At 32.7% G+C, this 27,790-nt stretch overlaps 1 protein-coding gene and 1 long non-coding RNA gene across 6 annotated transcripts; both read right to left on the minus strand.

Annotated features, from left to right (window-relative positions):
* Positions 1-12,662: 12,662 nt before the first annotated feature.
* Positions 12,663-22,732, minus strand: LOC148268981 (uncharacterized). Of its 5 annotated transcripts, none has more exons than XR_015817268.1 (2): positions 22,488-22,732; positions 12,663-12,936 (listed from the first exon to the last, which is right to left on the minus strand). XR_015817268.1 is itself a non-coding variant. In XM_088214152.1 (2 exons), the coding sequence occupies exons 1-2, from the start codon at positions 22,660-22,662 to the stop codon at positions 15,485-15,487; spliced, it is 399 nt and encodes a 132-aa protein (XP_088070278.1). In that variant the 5' UTR covers positions 22,663-22,719; the 3' UTR covers positions 15,436-15,484. The 5 variants fall into 5 exon arrangements, 1 of the variants encoding a protein (XP_088070278.1); XR_015817270.1 differs by lacking the exon at positions 12,663-12,936 and adding an exon at positions 12,979-13,167; XR_015817267.1 differs by lacking the exon at positions 12,663-12,936 and adding an exon at positions 15,436-15,664.
* A 1,508-nt stretch (positions 22,733-24,240) lies between these two features.
* LOC148268982 (uncharacterized) lies at positions 24,241-26,402 on the minus strand. The gene is made up of 4 exons (XR_015816741.1): positions 25,968-26,402; positions 25,687-25,757; positions 25,398-25,494; positions 24,241-24,426 (listed from the first exon to the last, which is right to left on the minus strand). It is a non-coding gene; the product is annotated as an uncharacterized LOC148268982 (long non-coding RNA).
* Positions 26,403-27,790: the final 1,388 nt, after the last annotated feature.

The raw sequence follows: 27,790 nt of genomic DNA on the forward strand, positions 1-27,790 counted from the left end.
AATCTCTTATTATATATTGAGAATATATATGTGATTATACATATTTGGTTAATTGTTTAGAAGCAACTCCGAAACAGTTGTTGCAGAAGATGAATATTCCGGAACTTAATATTTCTCATCTCAATAGTCATTTACAGGTAATGTTTTTTTTTCTTTTTTTTTTTTGTTGTATCTGAAAGATTTCAACAAGTATAATGTATATAAGATATATTACTATCTTTATTTATGTGCATATATTGATGTATATATAGTGTTTTATTTTTAATTTATTTCCTTTGTAAATATTGTCTATTTGGTTAAAACAGTTGTATCGGGCTAAAAAAATTAAAGAGTGGGAGCAATGTGAAGATCAAAGGAAACTTTGTAAAAGGTATGTGTTTAATTTGATTAAACTATATACCCATAATAGGTAGCAAAGAATATGATTTTAATTATTTAAATTGGATTGTAATAAATAGTAACCAAAAAGTCAATACTTGAAGTGGATATATATATATATATATATATATATATATCATAATAAAAATTAACTAAATGAAATTTTGTAAAAGGTATATATTTAATTTGATTAAACTATATACCCATAAAAGGTAGCAAAGAATATGATTTTAATTATTTAAATTGGATTGTAATAAATAGTACCTAAAAAGTCAATATTTAAAGCATATATATATCATAATAAATATTTTGTAAAAGGTATATATTTAATTTGATTAAACTATATACCCATAATAGGTAGCAAAGAATACAATTTTAATTATTTAAATTAGATTATAATAAATCGTACCCAAAAATCAATATTTAAATTATATATATATATATCATAATAAATATTAAATAAATGAAAAATTATCATATTTATAAATTAATATATATATATGCTTAATTTTCTATTATTTTCTATTTTATTAAATGTTCTGTTTATTTTAGGTCATTTTAAGTATATATTATTAATATTTAAAGTACATTATTCATATTGATCAAAACACTTAAGAATGGATAATTAATCGATAGGAAAAGAAAAAATATTTTTTATTTATTTTTCGTGAAATATTATGTTGATTTTCTGTCATATTTAATTCTAATTGACACAAGTAGTATATATATATATATATATACATGTATTAGTGATTTTACGATTATTACAGTTTTATATACGTTTGTTTGTCAGACGTGTAGCAAATTCTTCGAGAGCTCTTCAATTTGGTGGTGAAGAAAGCAGAAAGAGGTCCGCACAAGACCTCCATGAAGGTCAATCAACTAGCATGGATGGCTTTGGCGAAACCTTAACATTAGCTGTCGCACCAACCTCCATGGGTAAAAGAAAGGAAAAAGGGAAAGCTGGTAATGGTCATGGTCATGTTGATTTGAAACTCTCTCTAGGCACAAAATCTAAAAGATCATCAGGAGAAAGTTTGAGAAGAAATCGGTATTATCTTAACAATCGTGAGCAAGAAATGGGTCGCTATTTATCTCTCTTTGTGTCTCCAATGTAGCTCTACAAATGCACATTACAAAAGAGTGAAAGTTCTCTGCTAGGGTTTGAAACAAATGGACGGTTGAGATTGAAAGAAGAAAATGAAGGGCTAGATGAAAAGAATGCTGAGATTGAGGGCAAGTGGACGATGAAAATTAACAGTTGCTATATGTTGTAGACAGTTGTAAAAGTAGATTTTAGAATTTGTTTTTGTTTTTGGTTTGTTAAGCAATTTGTTAGGGTTTTTTTTTTCTCGATTAGTGTATTTTCCTCTTCCCCGAGTGTATATATACCTACCTATACATAATAAAAGATACACACAAAAATAATAAATTTATTCTTTTTTTTATGGTATCAGATCAGTGCTTGTACTAAGCACGGTTTCATTAAATTTTACTGCTAATCTACCTTTACAATGACTAACCCAAATCCAAATCCTACTACCGACATGCTGACCCTCCAAAGCTCAGATCAGCCCAGAATGCAGCAGGTCACCGCACCTCTTGATGGCTTTAATTACCTCGCTTGGAGCTGAGACATGATGATTGCTCTAAGAGCTAAAGATAAGTTAGCTCTTGTTGATGGCATATTTGAGAAACTAGTCCCCAACATAGCATAATATGAACGTTGGCAAAAGGCAGATAGCATGGTGGTGTCCTGGATCCTCAACTCAATGACCAAGGAGCTGGCTAGCACATTCTTGTACACCACATATGCAAAAAATATGTGGGATAAAAATAAAAAAAGGTATGAAGAAAACAATGGTCCTCTACTGTATCAATTTAAAAGAGAAATTAGTTCCATTACTCAATCAGGCCTTTCGGTTGTTGCTTATTTTACAAAATTAAAAATACTTTAGGATGAACTGAGTTATTTGAGACCATTACCTGCATGTACTTGCAAAGCTGCTACCTGTATAGTGAAATTGACAGCACAGACAACTTAATTCAATTTTTGATGGGTCTTAATGACACATACGATCACGTGAGAAATCAAATCTTGATTATAGAACCATTACCCACTGTTAACAAAGCTTACTCAATGGTGCTCAGTGTTGAGAAAAAAAGAGAAGTAAAAATCAGTAATATATCTGAAGGGATGCCGACCTTTTTTATGCTAACCCAAAGAAAACTCTAAGGCCACAAAACCGGAAAAAGGACAAAGGCAACATAATATGCACTCATTGCAAGAACAGAGGACACACTAGGGACACATGCTTTAAACTCCACGGCTATTCCGAATGGTTCACAGAACTTAAAAAAAAAAGAGGCAAAGAAAAAACAAATCCTGTTTCAAATGAAAGCTCCAGTGACATAAAGGCAAAACACCGATCACAACATGTTGGAATGCAGAAATAACCAACATTATACAACAAGAAATCATCAAATACATGAAAAGTCAGGGAGTAAATACAATGGAATCAACAAGGTGTGTGGGCTACTCCGGACCTGCAAGTAAATAATCTAACTACTATTTTTTACATAACTCGGATGATGTAGGTACATGGATAATCGATATAGGTGCGACATCACACATATGTCATGATTTTAGCTTACCTACTAAAACTATCAAATTAGAACCCATAGTACCTGTTTCTTTATCCAATATAATATTGAGGTACTCAACACATAAAGGTACCATAAAACTATGTAATGATCTAATCCTACATGATGTTCTCTACATACCAAAATTTGCATGTAACTTAATTTCCGTCAGAAAATTAACTAAAGCCTCAAATAACTATGTTTCTTTCTATCCAAACCATTATTTTGTGCAGGATTTGATGACTAACAGAAAATTAAAAAGGGGTACAATAAAGGAAGGTCTGTACACCCTGAGTAGAGGTACAAAACCAGAAAAAGCATGCACCAATCATACCTAAGAACACAACCTCCAACTTTGGCACAAAAGACTCGGCCACACCTCAATGAACAAGCTACTTCATATTCCCACCCTAAGTTTTTCAAACAAAATGGATTCATATGTTTATGAAATATGTCCGTTGGCCAAACAACAACGTTTACCTTTTCCTAAAAGTAATATTATTACCAATGATATTTTCGAATTAACACATGTTAATTTTTGGGGTCCTTATTTAGTTTGATCTATTTCGAGAGCTTCTTATGACTTAACTATGGTAGATGATTTTTCTCAGACAACTTGGACCTTCTTGTTAAAGAAAAAATCAAATGTGTCAAATGTTTTAAAATAGTTTTGTAATTTTGTGTCAAATCAGTTTCAAAAAATAATTAAAGTTGTTATAACCGATAATGGTATTGAATTTGTAAATAAATTTTGCGAAGATATTTTTCAAAAAAAAGGCATTGTGCATTACAGAACTTGTGCTTATACACAACAGTAAAACAGTGTGGTAGAAAGGAAGCATAAATATTTTTTACAAGTTGCTAGAGTACTAATGTTTGAATCTAATTTGCCAAAAGATTTTTAGGGAGAATATATTCTTATGGCTACATATATAATAAATATCTTGCCAAATTCAGTTTTAAAATTGAAAACTCCTTATAAAATTTTACATAAAAAACAACTGGATTATTTTTTTTAAAATATTCGGTTGTTTATGTTTTGCTACAAATGCTTACCCTTAAAAGACAAAATTCGATGCACAAGCTTTAAAATGCATTTTACTGGGGTATGAAGTTGGTGTCAAAGCATATAAATTATATGATATTTTAAACAAAAAATTATTCATGTCAAGGGATGTCATATTTCATGAACATGTTTACCCATATCAAACACAATCACCATAAATCGATCATCAAGATACACCATTACCAATACCCAATGTAACCATATCAGACACCAATGAAGATTAACTACATAACAGAGGGGAAGTGGCCTTACCTGAACCAAGATTTCAAGAATATGAAATTAGGAGGAGTACCAGGGTGAAAACCAGGCCTTCCTGGATGAAGGATTTTGTCGCGCACATAATCGAAATCCCACCTACATACAATCATGATTATGTCAATTTTATTGCACATGTCTCGGTTACACAATAACCAAAATCGTACGAGGTTACTAAGGAGGACTGTAGATGGGTTGAAGCTATGCAAGCTGAATTAGCTGCACTAGAAAAAAATAAAATATGAGAACTAACCTTGCTGCCTAAAGGAAAAAAAATAATTGGCTCGAAATGGGTGTACAAAATTAAATATAACTAAGATGAAACAATAGATAAATACAAGGCGAGGCTCGTTACCAAGGGCTACAACCAAGAATTTAGAGTTGACTACCATGACAATTTCTCACAAATAGAAAAAATGGTAACTGTCCGATTACTTCTTGCCATAGTGGCTGCCAATGATTGGCCTGTCCATCAATTGGACATAAATAATGCATATTTACGTGGTTACATAGAGGAAGAACTATACCTAAAACCTCCAGAGGGCTATACTAAAGCTGGCAAAGGCCAAGTATGCCGCTTAACTAAAAGTCTGTACAGGTTAAAGCAAGCTGGATGCCAATGGAACAAAGACCTCACTTCAAAGCTTCATTCCATTGGCTTTACAAAATTTGAAGCAGACCATTGTTTATTTACAAAAGGAAGTGAAGAAAATTACCTTACAATAATTGTCTATGTCGACGATTTATTATTACAGGGCAAGATGAAAAAGGAATCAACAACCTCAAAAGAGCATTGAATGAGACATTCACGATGAAAGATCTAGAACAAGCGCGATACTTCCTCGGTGTTGAAATAGCCAGGTCAAAAGGAAGAATTTACATCAGTCAATGAAAGTATATTAAAGACATACTACAAGATATAGACATGCAAGAGGTAAAAGAAACTACTTTCCTTTATCAATGAGGCTAAAATTAAACACAGAAGAGGATGAAATCTTACTTAGTCCAAAAAAATACAGACGCTTAATCAGAAGGTTGCTTTATCTTAACTTTACTAGGCGGGACATCTCTTACTCCACTTAGTATTTAAGCCAATTCATGTAGCCATCTAGAAAGCCGCATCTAGACGCCTCATTCCACCTCGTTAGATACTTCAAACAGTAACCAAAGCAAGGCTTGTATTTTCCAAAAGTGAACAACTATAAGATTCAAGTTTTTTGCGAATCAGACTAGGCATCATGCCCAATGACTCGCAAATCTACCATGAGTTTTTGCGTTTTTCTTGGGCCATCAATGATATCCTAAAAAATAAAGAAACAAACAACGGTCAGTAAATCCTCTGCGGAAGCCGAATATAGAAGCATGTCTTCAACCGTGTGTGAGCTACAATGGATTACCTATCTACTTAAGGACTTCATGATCACACCCTCTTTGCCTATCATACTACAATGTAACAACAAAGCCGCAGAGCATATTACTACAAACTCTGTGTTTCACAAGCGAATAAAACATCTTGACATAGATTGCCATATAGTTCGCAATCAAATCCTAAGTAGTTTTATCAAAACAGAGCATGTCAATCTAAAAGAGCAACTCGCATATCTGCTCACAAAGCCACTAGGCACAGCAGCCCATCACCGTTTCCTTTTCAAGATGAGACACTCACACAAAACGGATTCAAGCATGGACCGATTTGAAGAGATTCGGAGTTCAAAGAAACAGAACCACAACCGTGTTTCATCTTAAGGGGCAACTATAAAAAAGTGAAAATTTTCTGCTAGGGTTTGAAACATATGGACAGTTGAGATTGAAAGTAGAAAATGAAAGGCCAGATGAAAAGAATGTTAGGATTTAGGGCAAGTGGACAATGGAAATTGAAAGTTGCTATCTGTTGTAGACAACTGAAAAAGTAGATTCTAGAATTTGTTTTTGTTTTTGGTTTGTTAGGCAATTTGTTAAGGTTTTTTTTTTCTTTTTCTCGATTATTGTATTTTCCTCTTCTCCGTGTGTATATATCCGTACCAGTACATAATGAAAGATATACACAAAAATAGTAAACTTGCTCTTCCTTTTTTTCACACACATATATATATCATCTCCAGCGGTGTTAAAGATGATATACACTTTATCTAAAGACAAGCTATATATTGATAGTGAGACTAAAACAGTAGTATATATATATATATATTACATAACTATGAGTAATTTTGATAATTTTAGTGTGATGTCTTCTTTTTTTGTTTTTGATTATCTTGCAAACAAAGTAGAAGAAGGTGTTGTAATAATTTTTTTGGGATTCATATATATGATGTATATTTCTTAATTATACTTAATTTGTATGATCTTCCCTAATGGTTATTAATTAATTAGAATTTATTATGAAATAAATCTAAAATAAAATAATACAAGCTGTCCTAATAATCTTAAATTAACTCAAAAATGAATATGATAAAATTAATAAATTTATAAAAACAATATCTACAACAACCACCATAAAAAAACTGATTAGTCGACAAGTTATTCACAAAACTGAGGGGAACACCATATGTCAAACCTTGAAGTGCTTCTTTTCTTTCTTGCCACTAATCCTGGAACGGATGCGAAAATATTATTAAGAGTCAAATGTTCTATAGATTGGATAAGAGTTTTGATTCACTAAGCAAACTGAACTTGAACTATAAAAACTTCATATTATTAAACTGGTTTTGATAGTGATCAATACAAAATATTCATGGTAACTGAAGATTTTAAATTAGACTCTTGATGTATTATTTATTAATCTGCAGCTTTAGGTTTACAATATTATCCCATTTGGGAGACAATATCTATTGATAAATGGTTATACAATAGCAGTTCTTATGAACAAATTATTCTTTTTTTTTTAATAAAAAACTCTTATAAAATATTCTACTCTAAAAAATATCTTCAGTTGCCACAAAATATTAAATCTTTAATGATACACATTTGCCTTTATAATGTTTGTTCTTCAGTTGTAATATATATAATATAATATAATATAATAGTATTCCTAAATTATCAATCTATTTAAGAGGCTTTTATTGTATAATAGAAGAAATATTAATTGCAATAGAAGTATGTGATAAAAATAATTTTTATATACATTTAACATTATGTCAGAATAATGTAACGTTAGATAATTATTTTTTTTAATGTAGTGGGAGAGCTTGGGATATGTGTGTGTGTGTGTATATATATATATATATCAAAAAAGAAGTGAAACTGTTGGTTTAGGAATTTCTGACAACAACCATGAAATAAAAATATCGCACAACACCAATTACAGATTAAGCAGGTAGAACCTCTCCAAGAAATTGAAAAAACAAAGTTTGTTGTCAAATCTTTTCCGAGCAACATTTTGCCATTATTAATTATCATATTATATATCTACCCCGTGTTTTCTTTATATATATATATTAAATATATAATATATATTTACGTAAGTTCATTGATTTACTTTTTATAATAGATTTACTTTCGGTTATTATTGCAAAAATATGAATTCCTATAATATTTTTAAAATAAAACTTGCAGATTGTCTGTTAATATATATATATATATATATATATGTAACTCATCCTTAGTAGTTGACTAATATACTGCAAACTTTGTCAGGAAGACAAAAACAACACTTAGATGACAATAAAATATTAGAAAACATAAAAAAACAAGTTGTAAATCTAGAGATAAGATACAGAACGAAGGAAAACATAAACAATAAAATTGTTCTTGTGAGTGTTTAATTTTTCTTTTTGAAATTCTTGAATATTTCTTCAATCCCATCAAAACTTGATTGATTGTCATCCAAATTGAATGCAGAAAGCTAAAATTGATCAGTTGAACTTTGATTTCCCTTTTCTTGAGTCTTATGTTCATCATTTGATCTCATAGTTCTCATTCTCCCATGTCCAAATTCTTTTCTCATTATTATATTCTCGAACTCTTCTAATCCAAATTGATGTTGCATGTCTAAAAAGTCCATGTTGTGTACTCCGAAGTCATTCACAAAACTCGTACTCCCTAATCCATATTCTCCATTATAACTTGTATTTTCCATGCCTAAGTCATTTTGATTGTTAAAGAGCTTATTTCCCATGCGGTTGAACTCATCTTCATTGCTTAGTGTCACATTTTTCGTAGTATTTGATTTGCTTTTGTCATTAAAACTTCTTTCAGCTGCCAAGTTGTTCGATCCACTCCCAACGCCCATAGTAGCTGCTATCATGTTGTTCTACTTTTCGCTCATATTTAAGCTCCCACTTTCAATGGAGCTCAACCCATCTTTACCGCAGAAGTTTACGTTAAAAACTTGGTTGAGTGCCCCATAATCATCTATTAAGCTCATGTCCACCATGTCTTCAAACCTAAATTAATTGTTTAATCCATTGTATATCATGTTAATGCTTGATCCAAATTCATCAGTGACACTTCCATAGATTGATTCCCGATACTCAAGTTTCTCATTTCACCGAAGTTTATACTAAATTGATTATTCATATAAAAGTTTTTTATGTTGTTTGATCCACATGAGTCGTTTAAAAAATTTACTCCAAACTGATTGTTGAAACCAATCAAATGATTTCTAGTGTTGTCTGAACTATAAGAATCACTAAAAACAATTCTCAATTGATTGTTGAAGTTCATATTCGTCAATCCACATGCATTATCGGAGCTTATCCAAGGTTGGTTGTTGTTGAAACTTACGTTAGTATTGCTATTTAACCCATACTCACGTTTATTATTCATTGTCATAAGATTAACCATGTTCTCTGCCTTAGATAATTGGTTGCTCATCATATTCAGATTTGTAGCATTATCCAAGATAGATCGATCAAGATTCAAGCTCATATTATTTGGCATATCCCCAATATCTACCTGTAAGCCTATAGGCTTTTCCAAATAATTAGGCATAATCATTTCTTTTTGTTGTTGATTCATCCAAACCTGATTCAATCCATAGTCATTTGCTGCACTCCATAGCTATTGACCTGGTTTGATCTATAAATGTTGGACCCAATTATTTTTTGTTGACTCACATTGTCTTGATTCAATCCACCAACGTCAGGTCCAACCATTTGATGTTGTTGATTTATTTTGACTTGCTCCAAGTGATCAACAACATGTCCAATTATTCCTTGTCGTTGATTCATGCTGACCTGGTTGAATATGTCAACATTGGGTCTAATAGTTTGCTGCTGTCGATTAAAATTTACCTGGTATGATTTATAAACATTGACTCTAGTAATTTATCACTTTTAATAATTTAATCAATAAATTTTGAATCCAATAATTTATTGTTACTGATTCATGCTTACCTGTTGCAATTCGTCAATGTTGGGTCATCATATGCATATACACAATTATGTAAATATTTGCATGAATGCATGCATGGACGTGTAAATCAAAACTTATAATACGATTACGCAATCAATAAATATTGAATATTTGTAATAAATACTTTAAAACTTAGATTTCTAGTGTGTTTAATTACTTGTAATTTAATATATTTTTTAGCAATATTTTGACTTAAAATATAATTCCTTCTTTTAGGACAAATATAGTGTAACATATATGTGGTAAATATTATCTTTAAATAAAGAATAAATATAATTCTCCTTAAATAAAAAAAACAAAAAATAATATTTAATTTAGAGGAAAATATCTAACATTTAAGATATTACTCTTCATACATAAATTCAAGAGTAAAAAGTTTGAAATCTTAACTTTAGCTTGGCTTGGATTCATGTGAGATGTTTGTTCACATCCTTTAGAAAGAAGATTTAAGCTGCTCGGGTTTCCCATTTGCGCTCCTAATAATTTATTTTCTACCATGGCTAGCCTTTGTGTATTTGTTTCTTTGACAAGGTGATTATTATAGATTTGTCTGAGATGATTCATCTCACTTTGCCTCTCTTCAAATTTACCTGTTAACACACATTTTTTTATTTTATTTTTCTAAACTTATGTGTGTGTATGTATGCAAGTGATTGTTGCATATTTTGGTGGTATTTAAATATTTATCTGCAATCATAATATAATTTACCTTATTATATATATAAAAAAAAGAAAATTCATTTTTGTGAGTACAAATAACTGAATGTATATATAAGTGCATACTTCGTATATGAAAAAAAAATATATATATATATACATACACGTCTTGATGAAGACATAAAATTCATAGGATGATAGAGAGAGAGAAAACTTACCTAACTGAACTGTGGAGTTGTTTCTAGTTGTAGTTGACGTGTTTATTGAGCTACTGTTCTTCTCGATTTGCAAAACACTTTCTTTTCCTCGAGAGCTTTCAACTTGTGGAGTCATCTGCCTCAACATATATGAGAAATATATGATAATAGATGTGTTTTTATGTGTATTAACATTATGTGATTGCTATTGACATATACTAATTAAGAAAAATGAACTAATATATATATGTAATTGTATTTTCTTTCTCGTAAATACTTGAGCTTTTCCATATATGAAGAAAATTGAACTTTTTTTTGTTTAAATCTTTGTTCAGGATCCAACTCACTTGATGAAATCCTATAAGTAAAAAAAAAGTATAATTATATATTATTAATATTTTAATTATATGTTTATAGAAAAAATTTAAGTTGCACAAAATTAACATAAGAATATGAAAAATTATAAAATAGTGATTATTTACTTTGTTCCTTCTTGGATTCATGTTAATATTTGAGTTACTAGCCAAAGGCTCAAAATTTTCAAAATTTTCAAAATTCTTGCCACGACAACCATTAACATCATTACCAACCTCGTTAATGTTTCCATCAAATGATAATGGTTGAGAAAAACCACATGCGTTGACCTGGTTACCAACAATACTAATGATATTGACATCAGATGACTGAGAAATAGGGTTAGCCTTGCTGCTACTACTTTTTTTAGCAGTAGATCCATGATTTTTAAGGCTAAATTTTTCTTGTTTCTATATTTTAAAAGTATTTGGAGCTAAAATAATAGTAGTTACTGTTAATATAGTGGTTACAAACTTTTTAAGCCCATAAAAATTCAATGAGTTTCTTTTATTAGTATCCTTGTTATTTTTCTCCATTGATTCTTCCTTATCTATCACCTACAAAGAATCACAAACAAAAAAATAATAATCAAATCCAAACAAAATCTTAAAATTCAAATAAATGAGTTGAAAACTTACAAATGAAATAGAATTTGGAATAGGCAAACTAACCTTAAGAAGATTGTAGAGCTTTTCTGGAGATGAAGAAGGTACTTGTATCCTTTTATTTATATGGACAAAAACAACTTTTTCACCATATAAAATCTAACTAGTTCACAAACTATTAATGACCATTTAAGTGGATTCTATTTTTAGAGATAAGATATTTGTTAAAAAATTAAGTAATTTTCATTTTTGGTTGAAGTGTAATGACAATTTCCTAAATTGATGAAATTCATTGCACATTGGAGTTTGAATTTCTTTTCTTTTTGTTTGTGGTTATATGCATGTATGAAGCTTATATATATGGTAATTAATTTTAAACTTCACCCAATTAAGTTCTACACAACTGTCATTCATGTCATACCACATATACATCATATGTATTAATATAGATATATGTTCTTGTAAAGTTCTTCTTAATTATGAAGTTATGAAAATGAAAAAAGAACAAAAAACAAGGATATTATTGATTATGATAGTGTCCTTAAATTTAATAAGAATTTATTCGCTCTAATTGAAAGCTAAATCATACTTATATTAGAAATATACATATCATAAAGTATATAGAGACACATCATGTATATTTTTATTTATTTATTTATTTATTATATACGGTGTAACGACCCCGGAAATAAAAAAAAATATATAATAATTTAAGTGCGGAAATGAAATAAAAGATTAAGGTTTACATTCCTTACACAATAACTTAAAAATACTAAACAAACATAACAGAATGAATGCTTTGAAAGAAACATGAGAAATGGAAAAAAAAGTAAAGAAAAATATAAAGTATCTAGCATCTACTCGCAATCTTCTTGTGGATCGAGCTCGGAAACTAAATTTTCTTGATATGAAATGGTTAAATAAGGGGTGAGCTACACTAACCCAGTAAGGACATAACACTATATCGCCGACATAGAAACAAAAGTTGGTAGAAAATCAAAATAATTAATAGAGCATTAGATTTAAACTAATACATTTATTTAAAATAAAACCATTTACCATTTTTCTTACCATTGAGAAATTTATGAAAATAAATTATAAAAGCAATAATATCATACAGATCATAACTTTATGCACGACCAACAACATAGAACATATCATAAATTCATATTTATTAACAATAAACGAAATCGTAACCGTTTCTCGTTTTACCAGCCTACTAGTATCCATGGGGATCCATAGGGGTGTCCCCGCTACACGTGAACCCTTTTCCTTAACAGTCTTAATTACATAGCCAGCTCCATACCCCGTTCGGTATGAGGGTGAAGCAGGCTGTCCTCATACCCCGTCCAGTATGAGCACCAAATGACCAAGTCTTCATACCCTGTCTGGTATGAGACAACGTTCACGGTAGGGCTCCCCATGAACCCTGTAACGGCCCCAAAAATTTAAAAAGAAATACATATAATAATTTGAGTGCGGAAGTGAAATAAAGATTAAAGTTAACATCCCTTACACGATAACTTAAAAGTACTAAACAAACATCACAAAATAAATTCTCTGAAAGAAATACGAGAAATAAAAAAAATAAAGGAAACTATAAAGTATCTAGCTTCTACTCGTAGCCTTCTTGCAGATCGAGCTCGGAAGCTAGGTCCTCCTGATATGAAATGGTTAAATAAGGGGTGAGCTACACTAACTCAGTAAGGACATCACACTATATCGCCGGCACAGAAGTAAAGGTTGGTAGAAAATAAAAAATAATCAATGGAGTACAAATTTTAAATAAATTCGTTTATCATAAATAAAACCATTTACTCTCTTACTTACCATTGGGGAATCTGTGAAAATAACCTATAAAAGATAATAACGTCATACAGATCATAACTTCATGCACAATCAGTAACAATAGAATATATCATAAATTCATATTCATTAACAATAACTAATCATCACCGTTTCTCGTTTCACCAGCATACTAGTATCCATGGGGATCCATAGAGGTGTCCCCGCTACACGTGAATAATTTTTCTTAACAATCTTAATTCCAGGGCCGTCCCCATACCTCGTCCGGTATGAGCGCCAATACATTAAACCTCAATACCGCATCCGGTATGAGGGTTAAGCGGGCCATCCCCATACCCCATCCGGTATGAGCACAAAATGACCAAGTCTCCATACCACGTCCGGTATGAGAAAATATTCACGGTAGGGTTCTCTATGAACCCGGTCCGTCCACCATCTCCCAGGATATCTAGTGAGACTGTCACCATATCTGTTTATTAGATCACATCCCTTTCCTATTTCTCCTTAATCTCCGTTACCAAGTTAAACACAATCACATAAATAATGAACATGCACCCGGTAATACAATCATATCTTAAATCCCAAAATCACACAGTGATCAAGTAAGACATGCATATAAAACCCTAAATCAGATACCATCATGCCTTTAAACTGTAAAATAAATCAACATGAATCAACAGAGAATAATGTCCGATTTCAGGCTCCATTAGCAATCCGTAATTAATTATGCATATTTATCTAACTTGTACAAAAGATCGTATTATTATTTATTCAAACTTCAAATTTATGATAGAAAATAAGGTGAGGGGTCCTTACTTGATTCGACACCGAAAACTAAATGGCTACTGCGCCTACGAGCGGTCCCTAGGTTCCTTGAATTTTTCTTCAGAAACTGGAACGCGCTTACGGTACCTACAAATGTCCTAAATAAACCCAAAAGTCAGTCTCAGGGCCTACTCGGCCAATTTTAAAAATCCGGCACGGCGGCTCCGCTGTGCTCCAGCGACGGCGTCGCCGCCTGCAGTGGCGACCCGCCCTGGGTTGGCTGTTTTGGTCTATTTTTTACCGAATTCAGCCAAACTTGCATTGGTTCCTACGAGAAAACACACTTAGGGCCTTTGGTTGGCTGAAAAAAATGTAGAATACTGAAACTCACCGGCAGTGGGGCTCTCTAGTGCGGCGGCTCCTCCGGCTCAAGTTGCGGTTGGGTGTTTTGCTTCTGTCAACCTGTATAGAAGAAAACGGTGATCATAACAATAGAAAAATCACATTGAACGGGAATCAGGAAGGGCCTCATCGGAGGCATTTTTTGAAACATCCTGTGGTGGCTCCGCCGAGCTTTGGCTGCATTTTTTAGCCAATTGGTCGGTTCTTTCACTCCGATTTGGCCATGTGTGGGTTTAAAATTGAATTTCGTGGAAGAGAAATTTTTTTTACCTCGTTTGGCAGTCAAAAGTTGCTCCGGTGTGGCGGCAGGTAGTGGCTGTCGGCTCCCCGGTAGCTAGGTTATCTTCTCCAGCGAGGGGCTCTGGCGGGTAGTGTTAGGGTTTGGGTGTGGATGAGGTTATTTATACCCATCTGCTTTTGATCTTGATTGTCCATCGCTTTTAATCTGTACCGTCCGATCGCGATTAAATAGGGAGTGAATCTGGACCGTTCATCGCGATTCAATTTGGACCGTCCGTGCACGATGCAATCTGGACTGTCCGTGTGCATTATGAATCTGGGCCGTCTGTGCGCGCAGGAACGGATCTTAGCTGTTCGATTGCGCACACACGGATTGACCACGTGGTTCCCCCCGCGTGGCCTCCCACGTAAGTGCCTCTGCCACTTGGCACGTCCTGGTTGGTCAGGGCTGCTGACCTGGCATCTGACGTGACACAATTTTTTTAATTTGTGTTTTGACCCCCGATTTCTGATTTTTCTTTCAAAAATACCCATAGAACCCAAATTTTCACATCTTTTTCTTAAAATTATTTTTAATTAAATCCTTAACTAATTTTTCACCATTTTTATTATTATTATTATTTTTATTAAATCATAATAAAATAAAATAAAATAAAATAAAATAAATTAATAAATAATTATATTCATAATAAAATAAAAAAAAATAAATGTTGGATGTTACAACTCTCCCCCCTAAAAGAAATTTGATCTTTCAAATTTGTCTCCTACTGTCGATCGAACAGCTGGGGATACTGGGCTCTAAAATCTGATTCTAGTTCCCATGTGGCCTCCCTTGGTGTGTGGTTCTGCCATATGACCTTTACAAAAGGTATTTTTGGGTTGCGGAGTAACCTGCTCTTTCGATCCGCAATATCGACTAGTACTTCCTCGTAGGATAAATCCTCCTGGAGTGGAAGAGGTTCGTGGGCCAAGACATGAGAGGGAGGGCCTAACACAATACTTAAAAATATCTAATACAATACTCAAAAATTAATTCCAAAAATTACAGAGAAACTGAACTTTAAAACTTAAGAAAAAGCTTACCCCTTTTGATCGTGAGCCTTATTCCTCTTCTCTTCTTCTTTCTCCGCTCTCACAAATTTAGTAGAGTTTTCCTAAAATTTTTATTTAAAACATCAAAATACTCTAAAAAATCACACATTTCGTACTTCCTCTTCTTCTTTCACCTCTATGCTTTTCATTATTTTTCTCTCTTCTAGAATGTCTTTTCCTCCCTTCTCCTATCCCCCTATTTATAAGAGTGGGGAGCCATGAGGGAAAGGTTGCCACCATTCCGTCTTACTATTTCATCTAAAAGTTGTTACCTTTTATCATGTCACTTCACTTAAAAGATTACCACTCTTCACATGTTGTTTTATCTAAAAGACTTTTTCACATGCTACTTCATCTAAAAGGTTACCACTTTTAACATGTCGTTTTATTTAAAAGGTTTTTTCACATGTCACTTTATCTAAAAAGTTATTACTTTTCACATGTCACTTCATCTAAAAGTTATCATTTTCTATTAAGTTATTTTATCTAATAGTTACCATTTTTTATTATACCACTTTATTTAAAAATTTTCACCTTTTTTCATGCCTCTTCATGCTTATTCTAGCTCCTTCATCCTTATCCATCATTTTTTCGTTTGATTCTAAACTATGACATTAACTTTATTATATATTTTCAAACACATACAAAACTAAATTAAATATATCAAATATAAGAAATTAACTCGGAGGTATTTTTAAGCTATTACATATCCTTTGTTTGGATGATGATATTTCGTGGTTAATTTTATTTAGGGTATGGTGTTGGGATGATGAAATCCTATTTGTTTCCTGATAGTATGGTTATGAGAGTGTTTCATGGTATCCAAAAGGAAAATTTTGGTCAAATTTTTTGGTGATTTTTTATGGGCTTAGATTTTTGTTCCGGTTATACTTTCATTAAATTTTATTAATTCATGTTTTACCCTAAAAAAACTCTCAATTTTTCTAAATTTTTTAGTCACTTATAAATAAATGAATAAATTTTAATTAATTAATAATAATTTGAGTTATTTTTTAAAATATTTAAATATGATTTAATTATTTTATATTTATTTATTAAAAATAGAGTGAAAATAAAAATTTAAAATAAATAAAAAAATATTGAAAATTAATTTATGATAAAAATATTAAAAATAAATTGTAGTAAATATCACAATTTTCATGTAAATTTAAATTTACCTTAGATTTAAATATAATTATTTATGAATATTAATCAGTAAAAATAAATAACTTATAAATGAATGGGGGAAAAGTTAAACACCAAATGAGGTTCAACTCCAAACGAATGAATGACAAGCTAAATAACTTATATTGATCGGGTACCTATTAATAAGATAATGATTGAAATAAGTAAGTTAATTGAATGTATGTAAGTATTTAATTATTTAAAAATTATCAAAACTGAAAATTGTTCTCAATAAAATTTATTTATTTACTTTATTTATATCATAGAAATGATAATAATAAATATTATGTAATAGACAATTTTTTAGATTTTTTTCAATTTATAATCATAAATAAAAATTTCCAGTTTTAAATTAATTATAAAAATTTCTAGTTTTAAATTAATTATAAAAAATTAAATTTTTGTTCTTCATAACAAATTGTTTTTTCATATTTTAAAAAAACTATTAAAAATTATAATTTAAATAATTTTACAAGTTAAATAACTAAATTACAAGTTAAATGAATATTTTTTTATCTAATATTATATATAATAAGATATGAACAAATATTATGAAAAATGTGACACTAGCAAAGAAGATGACTTCAACAGCATCGGAAATAAGCTTTTTTGTAACACCCAAGTATTTTTAATTTTATTCTTATTATTTTTATTTTTCTTTTTTTTTTGTATTTGAATTTTTCAGATTTTTATTTAATTTAATTTAATGAAAATAAAAATAATAATAATGATAAAACTGGGTAAAAATATTATTTGGATTTAATTGAAATTGATTTTGGGAAAAAGGGGTGAAAATTTGGATTCTGGGGGTATTTTTGAAAAGAAAATCGGAAATCGGGGGTCAAAATGCAATTTAGAAAAGTTATACCACGTCAGCAGCCACGTCGGCAGCTCGGTCAGCAGCCCCAGCCAACCAGGACACGTCGCGTGGCAAGGAGACGCTGACACGGGACGGGCCACGTGGGCGATCCGCGTGCGCGCGATCGGACGGCCCAGATCCGTTCCCGCATGCACGGACGACCCAGATCAAATATGCGCACGGACGGCTCAGATTCACGCGTACGGACGACCCAGATTCAATCAGGTACGGACGGCTCAGATTGCATCGCGATGGACGGTCCAGATTTAATCCCAATTAAATCGCGATCAGACAGTTCAGATTTAATATTGATGGACGGTTAAGATTAAAAGGCAAAGGGTATAAATAACCCCACCCACACTTGACCACAAAACCCTAGCCGCCATTGCTTTGCCGGAGAAGAAGAACAAGACGCCGGAGAAGCCGTCTGTCGCCACCCGCCGCCGCACCGGAGAGGTTTCTGACCGCCAATTGAGGTAAATTTTCTCCCCCTGGCTCATTTTTTGATGCTGAGTCCGCCTATGGCCAAACCAGAGCGAAACCACCAGCCAAACGGCCGAAAAACCTAGCCGAAGTCCGACAGCGCCGCCGCGACTCCCCTCTGTTTTTGCCTCCGATGAGGCCCTTCCTGGCCTCCGTTCGATGCAAATTTTATACCACTGTGATCACCGTTCTTTTCTCTACAAGTTGATTGGAGCCAAACATCAAAACGCGACTCACACCGGAGGAGCCGCCGCACTCGAGAGCATCGCCGTCGGTAAGTCTCAGTTTTTTGTGATTTTTTGGCCCACCGAGGGCCCTAGGGTTGTTTTATCGCTGGGACCGATGCAGGTTTGGCCGAATTCGACCGAAAATGGCTGAAAACGGCCAACCCGAGGTGGATCGCTGTCACCTGCGGCAGCGCCGTCGCCGGAGCACGGCGGAGCCGCTATGTCAGAATTCTGATATTGGCCAAAAGGGGCCCTAGGTCTAATTTAGGATTTTTTTTGGGACACATGTAGGTACCGGTAGTGCGTTTCAGTTTTTCGAAAAAAATTCAGGAAAATTAGGGACAGCTTGTAGGCGCACTGTAGAGTCGGTTTCAGACCCCGAAACAAGTAAGGATCTCTCACCCTATTTCCTATCACGGTATTAAAACTAAATAAATAATTAAATTGTACTTTATGAATTTATAGATGTATAGTTGATTAAGGTTGCCAATGGAACCCGAGTCTGATACAGTGTTAGTCTATTGTTGTTTGATCTATTCTTCAGTATTAAATGCAGCATGATGTCTGATGTATTTATTTTATGGTCTCGTATGCATGAATCATAGTTTCTTTTATTATGGTTGATATTATGGTTAACCCGATACTGTGTTGTCTTGTTTGCTGTCAATTACTGGTTTACATGTTGTGTATGATTGGATGATTGAGATTAAGAAAAAAAGCAGAAAGCTTATGTGAATTGATAAGTGAAAAATGTGGACAGCCTGACTGGATATCCTGGGAGATGGTGGATGGACCAGGTCCGTAGGGAACCCTACCGGGAACGTGGTCTCTCATACTGGACGGGGTATGGAGACCTTATGTGTTTTGGCGCCCATACCGGACGGAGTATGGGGACGGCCCGTTTCACCTTCATACCGGACGGGGTATTGAGGTTCATGGTTTTGGCGCCCATACCGGATGTGGTATGGGGACGGCCATAGAATCAGGTTGTAATATTAATGGTTCACGGGTAGCGGGGACCCCCTATGGATCCCCATGGATACTAATAGGCTGGTAAAAGAGGAAAATATGTTGTTTAATGATTGAAATGCAAAGGTGTGGTAAGTGTTATGTTATAAAATTTATATGATTTCATGATGATGATAATGTTATTGCTTTCATATGTTGTTTTCATGGATCTCACCGAGATAAGTGGACAGTAAATGTTCTTATGTTAATAAACGAGTTTGTTATAAATTATGCTCCATTGGTCATTTTTGTTTTCTACCCACCTTTACTTCCGTGGTGGTGAGATAGTGTGATGTCTTTACTGGGCTGGTGTAGCTCATTCCTTATTTAATCATTTTAGATCAGGAATACGTTGTTCCCGACCTCGTTCTACAGGAAGACGACGAAGGGGACGCCTAAAGACTTCATAATTATATTTATAGTTCTTATTTCGAGTATCTCTTTTAGTTAGCTTGTTCCTTCATGTTTTGAGTACGTTTTGGTTATTGTGTAAGGGATGTTAATTAAAATTTTTATTACGCTTCCGCATTCGAGATTTTTAATACATACATTTTATTTAAATTTTTGGGGCTGTTATATTTTTAACAATCAAAATGTATTAGGCATGGAAAGTACAAGTTATAGCGGAGAATATGGATTAGAGAGCATGAGTTTTGAGGATGACTTCTAGCTATAGAACATGAGCTTTTTAGACATGCAGCATCAATTTGGATCAGAAGAGTTTGGGAATATGATAATGGGAAATGAATTTGGATATGTGAGAATGACAACTATGAGATCAAATGATGAACATGAGGCTCAAGAAAGGGGAAATAAAAGTTCAACTGATCAATTTTGGCTTTTTATATTCAATTTGGATGACAATCACTCAAGTTTTTGGGATTGAAGAAATATTCAAGGATTTCAAAAAATAAAACAAAACCCTCACAATAACAATTTTATTGTTCATGTTTCTTTTGTTCTCGTGTTTTGTCTTTAGATTCATGATTTATCTTTATATTTTTTCTAATCTTTCATTGTCATATCTAAATGATGTTTTTGTCTCTCTCATAGAGTTTATTATGGGACTTAATGTTTGCAATAATAACTGAAGACAAATGTATTATAAAAGATAAACCCATGAGCTTACGTACAAGTATCTTTTATATTTTTTACCGTTAAGAGATGGAAGTTGGATGAATCTCTAGTGGCTCCTTCCATCGGCATCATCGAACCATGTTAGTAATCCATAAAAACTGGAAGCTCGAAATGACTGATCAAAGGATTTGATCCATTTAGTTCTGTTCTTCTCTGCTTTTATAGCACACCCATATAGAGGTATCTTTCTAACGCTAAGCGCGCTGCTTCTCCTGTCCAAGTGAAGAGTATCTTAGAAAAGTCCTTCCAGCTTGCATATTTCTTCTGCCATTAAGAATGGAACATCTCTCAACTTGTAAGTGTTAGAGATGTTGCATTCTGTTGCAGGTTTTGGTTGATTAAAGAATCCTCTCAGAAGCCCGTGTATATTAGTAAAAGATGTGACTTTCACGAGTTTGACTTTTCTTGTTCGTTAAATAGAAAGTGAACTCACAGGGTTTTTCTTCAAAACGTTGCTATGCAAAAAGCTTTGTTTCTTCAATTTCTTGGAGAGGTTCCACCTGCTCAATTTATAATTGGTGTTGTGCTATGTATCGATTTTAGTGTTTATTTTGTTAGACACCCCTAAACCTATTATTTCATTTATTTTTTTTAAATATATATATATATATTACATTGTGCTGTTTCGTACACACAAAAATAATATATTTTATTGTAACCATTAAGAATTTTGTAACGACTGAAGATACTTTTAAGAGTTGAATCTTTTATAAGATTTTTCAAAAAAAGATTAAGGAATAAGAGATCAAAAGTCTCGTCTTAAGTTGGTATAAATACTTTGTATTGATTAGTATTAAAACCAATTCAATAATTTGGAGGTTCTATAGTTCTCAGTTTGTTTGGTGAATCAAAACCTATATATCATCTATAGAGCATTTGCCTCTTAATAATGTTTTCGCCATCTGTTCTAGAATTAACAGCGACAAGAAAAAGAAGAAGCACTTGAAGGTTTGATAGATGGTGTTCACCTCTAGAAGGTGTTTGGACAAACTTGAGCCAGCAAGAGGCGAAGATGTCTTGGGAGACCGGCTTGGTAATATTAAATATTTTTTTCTTTCAAAAAGTTGTTGTTTACTAAACTTTAATCATGCAGAACTATTGGCAACAAGAGAAGCTCTACCCATACTTGTAAATAATCATGTTGAAGTTGCAGAGACATTTTTAGTTAGAAATGACTAGGTAATGGCAATTTCTTGGATGGTGAACAATTTATTTCCATGGGTAATGAATGGCATGGAAACGTAATAAAAAATTTTAAGCAAGAGCTTGGAGATTTGAACTTTATGTGTTAGTAGGAAGAAAAATAATAACAAAATAAACAACTCTTTAGCGGTGAAGATGGGTAGTTTGCGCATCCAAAACTCTAATAGTTTCAGTTTTAGGATGATTAACTGGTCGATTAATCAGTTTTTCTGTAGTGGTTGTTGTAAATATTTTTATGAATTTATTATTTTTATCATATTTATTTTTGAATTAATTTAAAATTATTAGGACAGCTCCTATAGTTTTTTTTTATAGTTAGATTAACTTCATAATAAAATCTAATTAAAATAACCATTAAGGAAGATCATACAAATTAGGTATAATTAAGAATTTATATCAGAGATATGAATCCCAAAAAAATTATTACAACACCTTCTACTTTATTTGCAAGATAATCAAAAACAAAAAAGAAGACACTACACTAGAATTATCAAAATTACTCATAGTTATGTAATATATATATATATATATATATGAGTATATATACTACTCATACATGACCATGATATTTACCTGCTTTCCCTTTTCCCTTTCTTTTAGCCATGGAGGTTGGTTCAGCAGCTAATTTTAGGGTTTTGCCAAAGCCATCTGTGCTAGTTGATTGATCTTCATGGAGGTCTTGCACTGACCTCTTTCTGCTTTCTTCAGCACTTCCTTTGGCGACTTTATCATTAGTCCCCCAACCCATCGCCAATTTGTAAAGTCATTAATGCATATATATATATATATATGCTTAATATGAATGCCATATGTATATATACACGTATACACACTAAATGTGTCAACTAGCATTAAAGATGACAGAAAATCAACATAATATTTCAAGAAAAATAAATAAAAAATATATTTTTTTTTCTTTTTTTTACTGATTAATTATCCCTTTTAAACGTTTTGATCAGTGTAAATAATTTATTTTAAATATTAAGAATATATCTTTAAAATGATATAAGTAATCAGAATATTTAATAAAATAGATAATAGTGGAAAATTAAGCATATATATTAATTTATAAAATATAAGAATATTTATTTATTTAATACTGATTATGATATAATACTTTAAATTTAGAGAGGAATAATGTAATTATTTTCGTTTTGTTTGTGGTAGTAGGGCAGTTTCAGTAACTGAAATTTAAATATTGACTTATTGGGTACTATTCATTACAATCGAATTTAAATAATTAAAATCACATTTTTTATTAATTATTATATCTATATAGTTTAATCAAATTGAATATATACTGCAAATTTGATCTTCACCTCGCTCTCGCTTTTTAATTTTGTTTGCTTGATACATCTGTTTTCACCCAATAAAATATATTTTTAAAGGAAGATAAACTAAAATTAAAACATTATACGTTCATAAATAATATATATACACATATGACGATAGTAATATATCTTATATAAATTATATTTGTAGATCTCTTTTAGAAAAAAAAAAATTACCTTTCAATGGCTCTTCAGTTGAGTAATATATACTACATATACGTTTAGAGGTTATTTCTATATACGTATATATATATATATATATATACTTTTTGGAGAAATATAATCTAATTAAAGAAATGTATCGATACATATATGTAGATTTAGTCATTTTCTAAAAAAAGAATGATATATAAAATATTTGGAATTGTATCCAGCTTCTACCTTCCATGGTTAATGCATTGTTCTATCATAAATTTGAATATTTATTCTTATTTCAATTTTTTTCTCTATTAAATAACGTAATTGACTTAATTACCAGAGTAATTCTAAGAATAGTGCTGACATCCTTTTTTATTTTTATAGTTTCACAATCAAGAAAAACTTCACAAGAACATGTATCTAGATTAATACGTATGATCTATATATAGCATGATATAATGACAGCTGCGTAGAACTTAATTGGATGTTTGTTCAAAAATTAAGTAATTTTCATTTTTAGTTGAAGTATAATGATAATTTCCTAAATTTATGAAGTTCATTGCACATTGGAGTTTGAATTTCTTTTCTTTTTGTTTGTGGTCATATGCATGTATGAAGCTTATATATATGTTAATTAATTTTAAACTTCACCCAATTAAGTTTTACACTGCTATCATTCATGTCATGCCGCATATACATCATATGTATTAATGTATATATATGTTCTTTAAAGTTTTTCTTCATTGTAAAATTATGAAAGTGAAAAAAGAAGAAAAAGAAGGATATTATTCATTACCATATTTGTAACGGCCCCGGAATTTTAAAATGAAATATGTGTATTAAAAAGGTCAAATGCGGAAGCGTAATAAAATTTTTTATTAACATCCCTTACACTAAAATCAAAAACGTGCTCAAAGTATAAAAGAACAAACTAACTAAAAGAGAAACTCGAAAATAAAAGCTATAAATATAACTACGGAGTCTTCAGGCGTCCCCTTCGCCGTCTTCCTGCGGAACAGGCTCGGGAACAATGTCTTCCTCATCTGAAATGATTAAATAAGGAATGAGCTACACCAGCCCAGTAAAGACATCACACTATCTCACCGTCACGGAGGTAAAGGTGGGTAGAAAATACAAAAGACCAATGGAGCATAATTTACAACAAATTCTTTTATCAATAATAAAATCCTTTACTATCCACTTATCTCGGTGAAGTTCATAAAACAATATACGAAAGAAATAACATTATCATCATCATGAAATCATATGAACTGTATAACATAATACTTATCACGCCTTTTGCATTTCAATCATTACACAACATATTTTTCCTCATTTACCAGCCTACTAGTATCCATGGGGATCCATAGGGGTCCCGCTACCCGTGAACCCTTAACACTTGTAATCAGATTCCAGGGCCGTCCCCATACCCCGTCTGGTATGGGCGCAAAAACTATAAACCTCAATACCCCGTCCGGTATGAGGGTGAAACGGGCCGTCCCCATACCCCGTCCGGTATGGGCGCCAAAACACATAAGGTCTCCATACCCCGTCCGGTATGAGAGATCACAATCCCGGTAGGGTTCCCTACGGACCCGGTCCGTCCACCATCTCCCAGGATATCTAGTCAGACTGACCACATTATACAATTATCAATTTACATAACCTTTTATTCCTCTTTTTCCTCAGTCAGCATCATCAAATCACACACAAACAAGCAAACCAGTAATTTATGCCAAACAAGAAAACATACAACATCGGGTTCTCAGTCATTCAACCCATAATCAATAGAACAGTGATATATGCACACGAAACTATGAAATGAAAATATCAGACCTCATACTGCATTTAAAACTGTAAAATAGGCCAAATAACAGCTGACCGACAAACACACCAGACTCGGGCTCCATTAGCGACCTTAAACAATTTCACACATCTGTTGATTCATGAAATACCGTTTCATCATTTATTGAACTTTAATACCGTGATAGGAAATAGGGTGAGGGGTCCTTACTTGTTTTGGGGTCTGAATACGGCTCTACAGTGCGCCTACAGGCTGTCCCTAATTTTTCCTGAATTTTTTCTGGGAAACTGAAACGCACTATTGGTACCTGCACGTGTCCCAAAAAAATTCCAAATTAGATCCAGGGCCCCTTTCAGCCAATATCGCAATTCCGGCACGGCGGCGATTCGCCTCGGGTTGGCCGTTTTCGGCCAAATTCGGCCACACTTGCATTGGTCCTGCGATAAAACAACCCTAGGGCCCTTGGGGGGCCAAAAAATTACGAAAAACTGAAGCTTACCGGCGGCGGTGCTCTCGGGTGCGGCGGCTCTCCGGCGAGGTTCGTGTTTTAGTGATTTGGCTTCGATCAACCTGTAGAGAAAAGAATGGAGATCACGGTGATATAAAAATTGTATCAAACGGAGGCCGGGAAGGGCCTCATCGGAGACCAAAACCGAGGAGGGGCACGGCGGCGCCGCTGGATTTCGGCCATGTTTTTCAGCCGTTTGGCCGGGAGTTTGGCTCCGATTTGGCCATAGGGGAACTTAGCATTGAAAAACGAGCCGGGAGTATGAAATTTACCTCGATCGGAGGTCGAAAAACTCCCCGGTGCGGCGGCGGGTGGCGGCGGGTGGCTCCTCCGGCGTCTGGTTCGTCTTCTCCAGCGAGGGCTGGCGGCTAGGGTTTTTGTGGTCAGGTGTGGGGGGTTTATTTATACCCTTTGCCTTTTAATCACAGCCGTCTATCTTGATTGAATCTGGACCGTCCGTGCACGTGCATCTGGGCCGTCCATGCGCGTGCATCTGGGCCGTCCGTGCGCACATTTGATCTGGGCCGTCCGTGCGCGCGGGGACGCATCTGGGTCGTCCGATCGCGCGCACGCAAATCGCCCACGTGGCCCGTTCCCGGGTCGACGTGGCCTTGCCAAGCGGCAGGTCCTGGTTGGCCAGGGCTGCTGACTGGGCCGCTGACGTGGCTGCTGACGTGGCGCTGACGGGGCACAATTTTTCTAAATTGCGTTTTAACCCCCAGTTTTCGATTTTCTTTTCAAAAATACCCCCAGAATCCAAATTTTCATCCCTTTTTCCCAAAATCAATTTCAATTAAATCCAAATAATATTTTTACCCAATTTTATCATCATTATTATTATTATTTTTATTAAATTAAATTAAATTAAATTAAATAAATCAATTAAATTTAAAATATTATAAAATAAACTAAATAAAATAAATTAAAAATTAAAAAAAATAATAATAAAAATAATAAAATTAGTGGGTGTTACAATATTGTGCTTAAATTTAATCAAAATTTATTCACTCTAATTGAAAGCTAAATCATACTTACATTAAAAATACACATATCATAAAGTATATTGAGACACATCATGTACACTTTTATTTATTTATTTATTATATATGAACTGTAATGTAGATAATCTTTTGTATTTGATAATTACCATATATAGTAATGAATAATATCCTTCTTTTTGTTCTTTTTTCACTTTCATAATTTCACAATTAAGAAGAACTTTAAAGAACATATATCTACATTAATACATATGATGTGTATGTGGCATGACATGAATAACAGCTGTGTAGAACTTAATTGGGTGAAGTTTAAAATTAATTACCATATATATAAGCTTCATGCATGCATATAACCACAAACAAAAAGAAGAGAAATTCAAACTCTAATGTGCAATGAACTTCATCAATTTAGGAAATTGTCCCCATAAAACAACATTGACCCACATCTCTATTTAATTTTCAATGGGCACTTTGGTATCTTTACTTCTGTCATTACACTTCAACCAAAAATAAAATTAATTACTTAATTTTTAAAAAAAACATCTTATCTCTAAAAATAGAATCCACTTAAATGGTCATTAATAATTTGTCAACTAGTAAAATTTTATATGGTAGTGTATTTGTCTATAAAAATAAAAGGATATAGACACCTTCTTAATCTCCAGAAAAGCTCTATAATCTTCTTAAAGTTAGTGTTTTCAGTCCAAATTCTATTTTGTTTGTAAGTCTTTAACTCATTTATTTGAATTTTAAGGTTTTGTTTTGGTTTGATTATCTTCTTTCTTTCTCTTGTTATTTGTAGGTGATGGATATAGAAGAATCAATGGAGAAGAGTAACAAGAAGGATGCTAATAGAAACAACTCATTGAATTTTTATTGGCCTGAAAAATTCTTAACCACTACATTAACACCAACTACTATTACTTTAACCCCAAGTACTTTTAAAATATGAAAATAAAAAAAATTTAATCTCGAAAGTTATGAATCTACTGCTAAGAAAAATAGTAGCAGCAAGGCTAATCCTAAAAATATTGGCATCAGATTACTGAGAAGTAGGGTTAGCCTTGCTACTATTACTTTTTTTAGTAGTAGATCCA

This window comes from Carica papaya, chromosome 2 (genome assembly GCF_054855325.1).
Source record: "Carica papaya isolate Zhongbai chromosome 2, ASM5485532v1, whole genome shotgun sequence".
Classification (NCBI taxonomy): Eukaryota; Viridiplantae; Streptophyta; class Magnoliopsida; order Brassicales; family Caricaceae; genus Carica; species Carica papaya.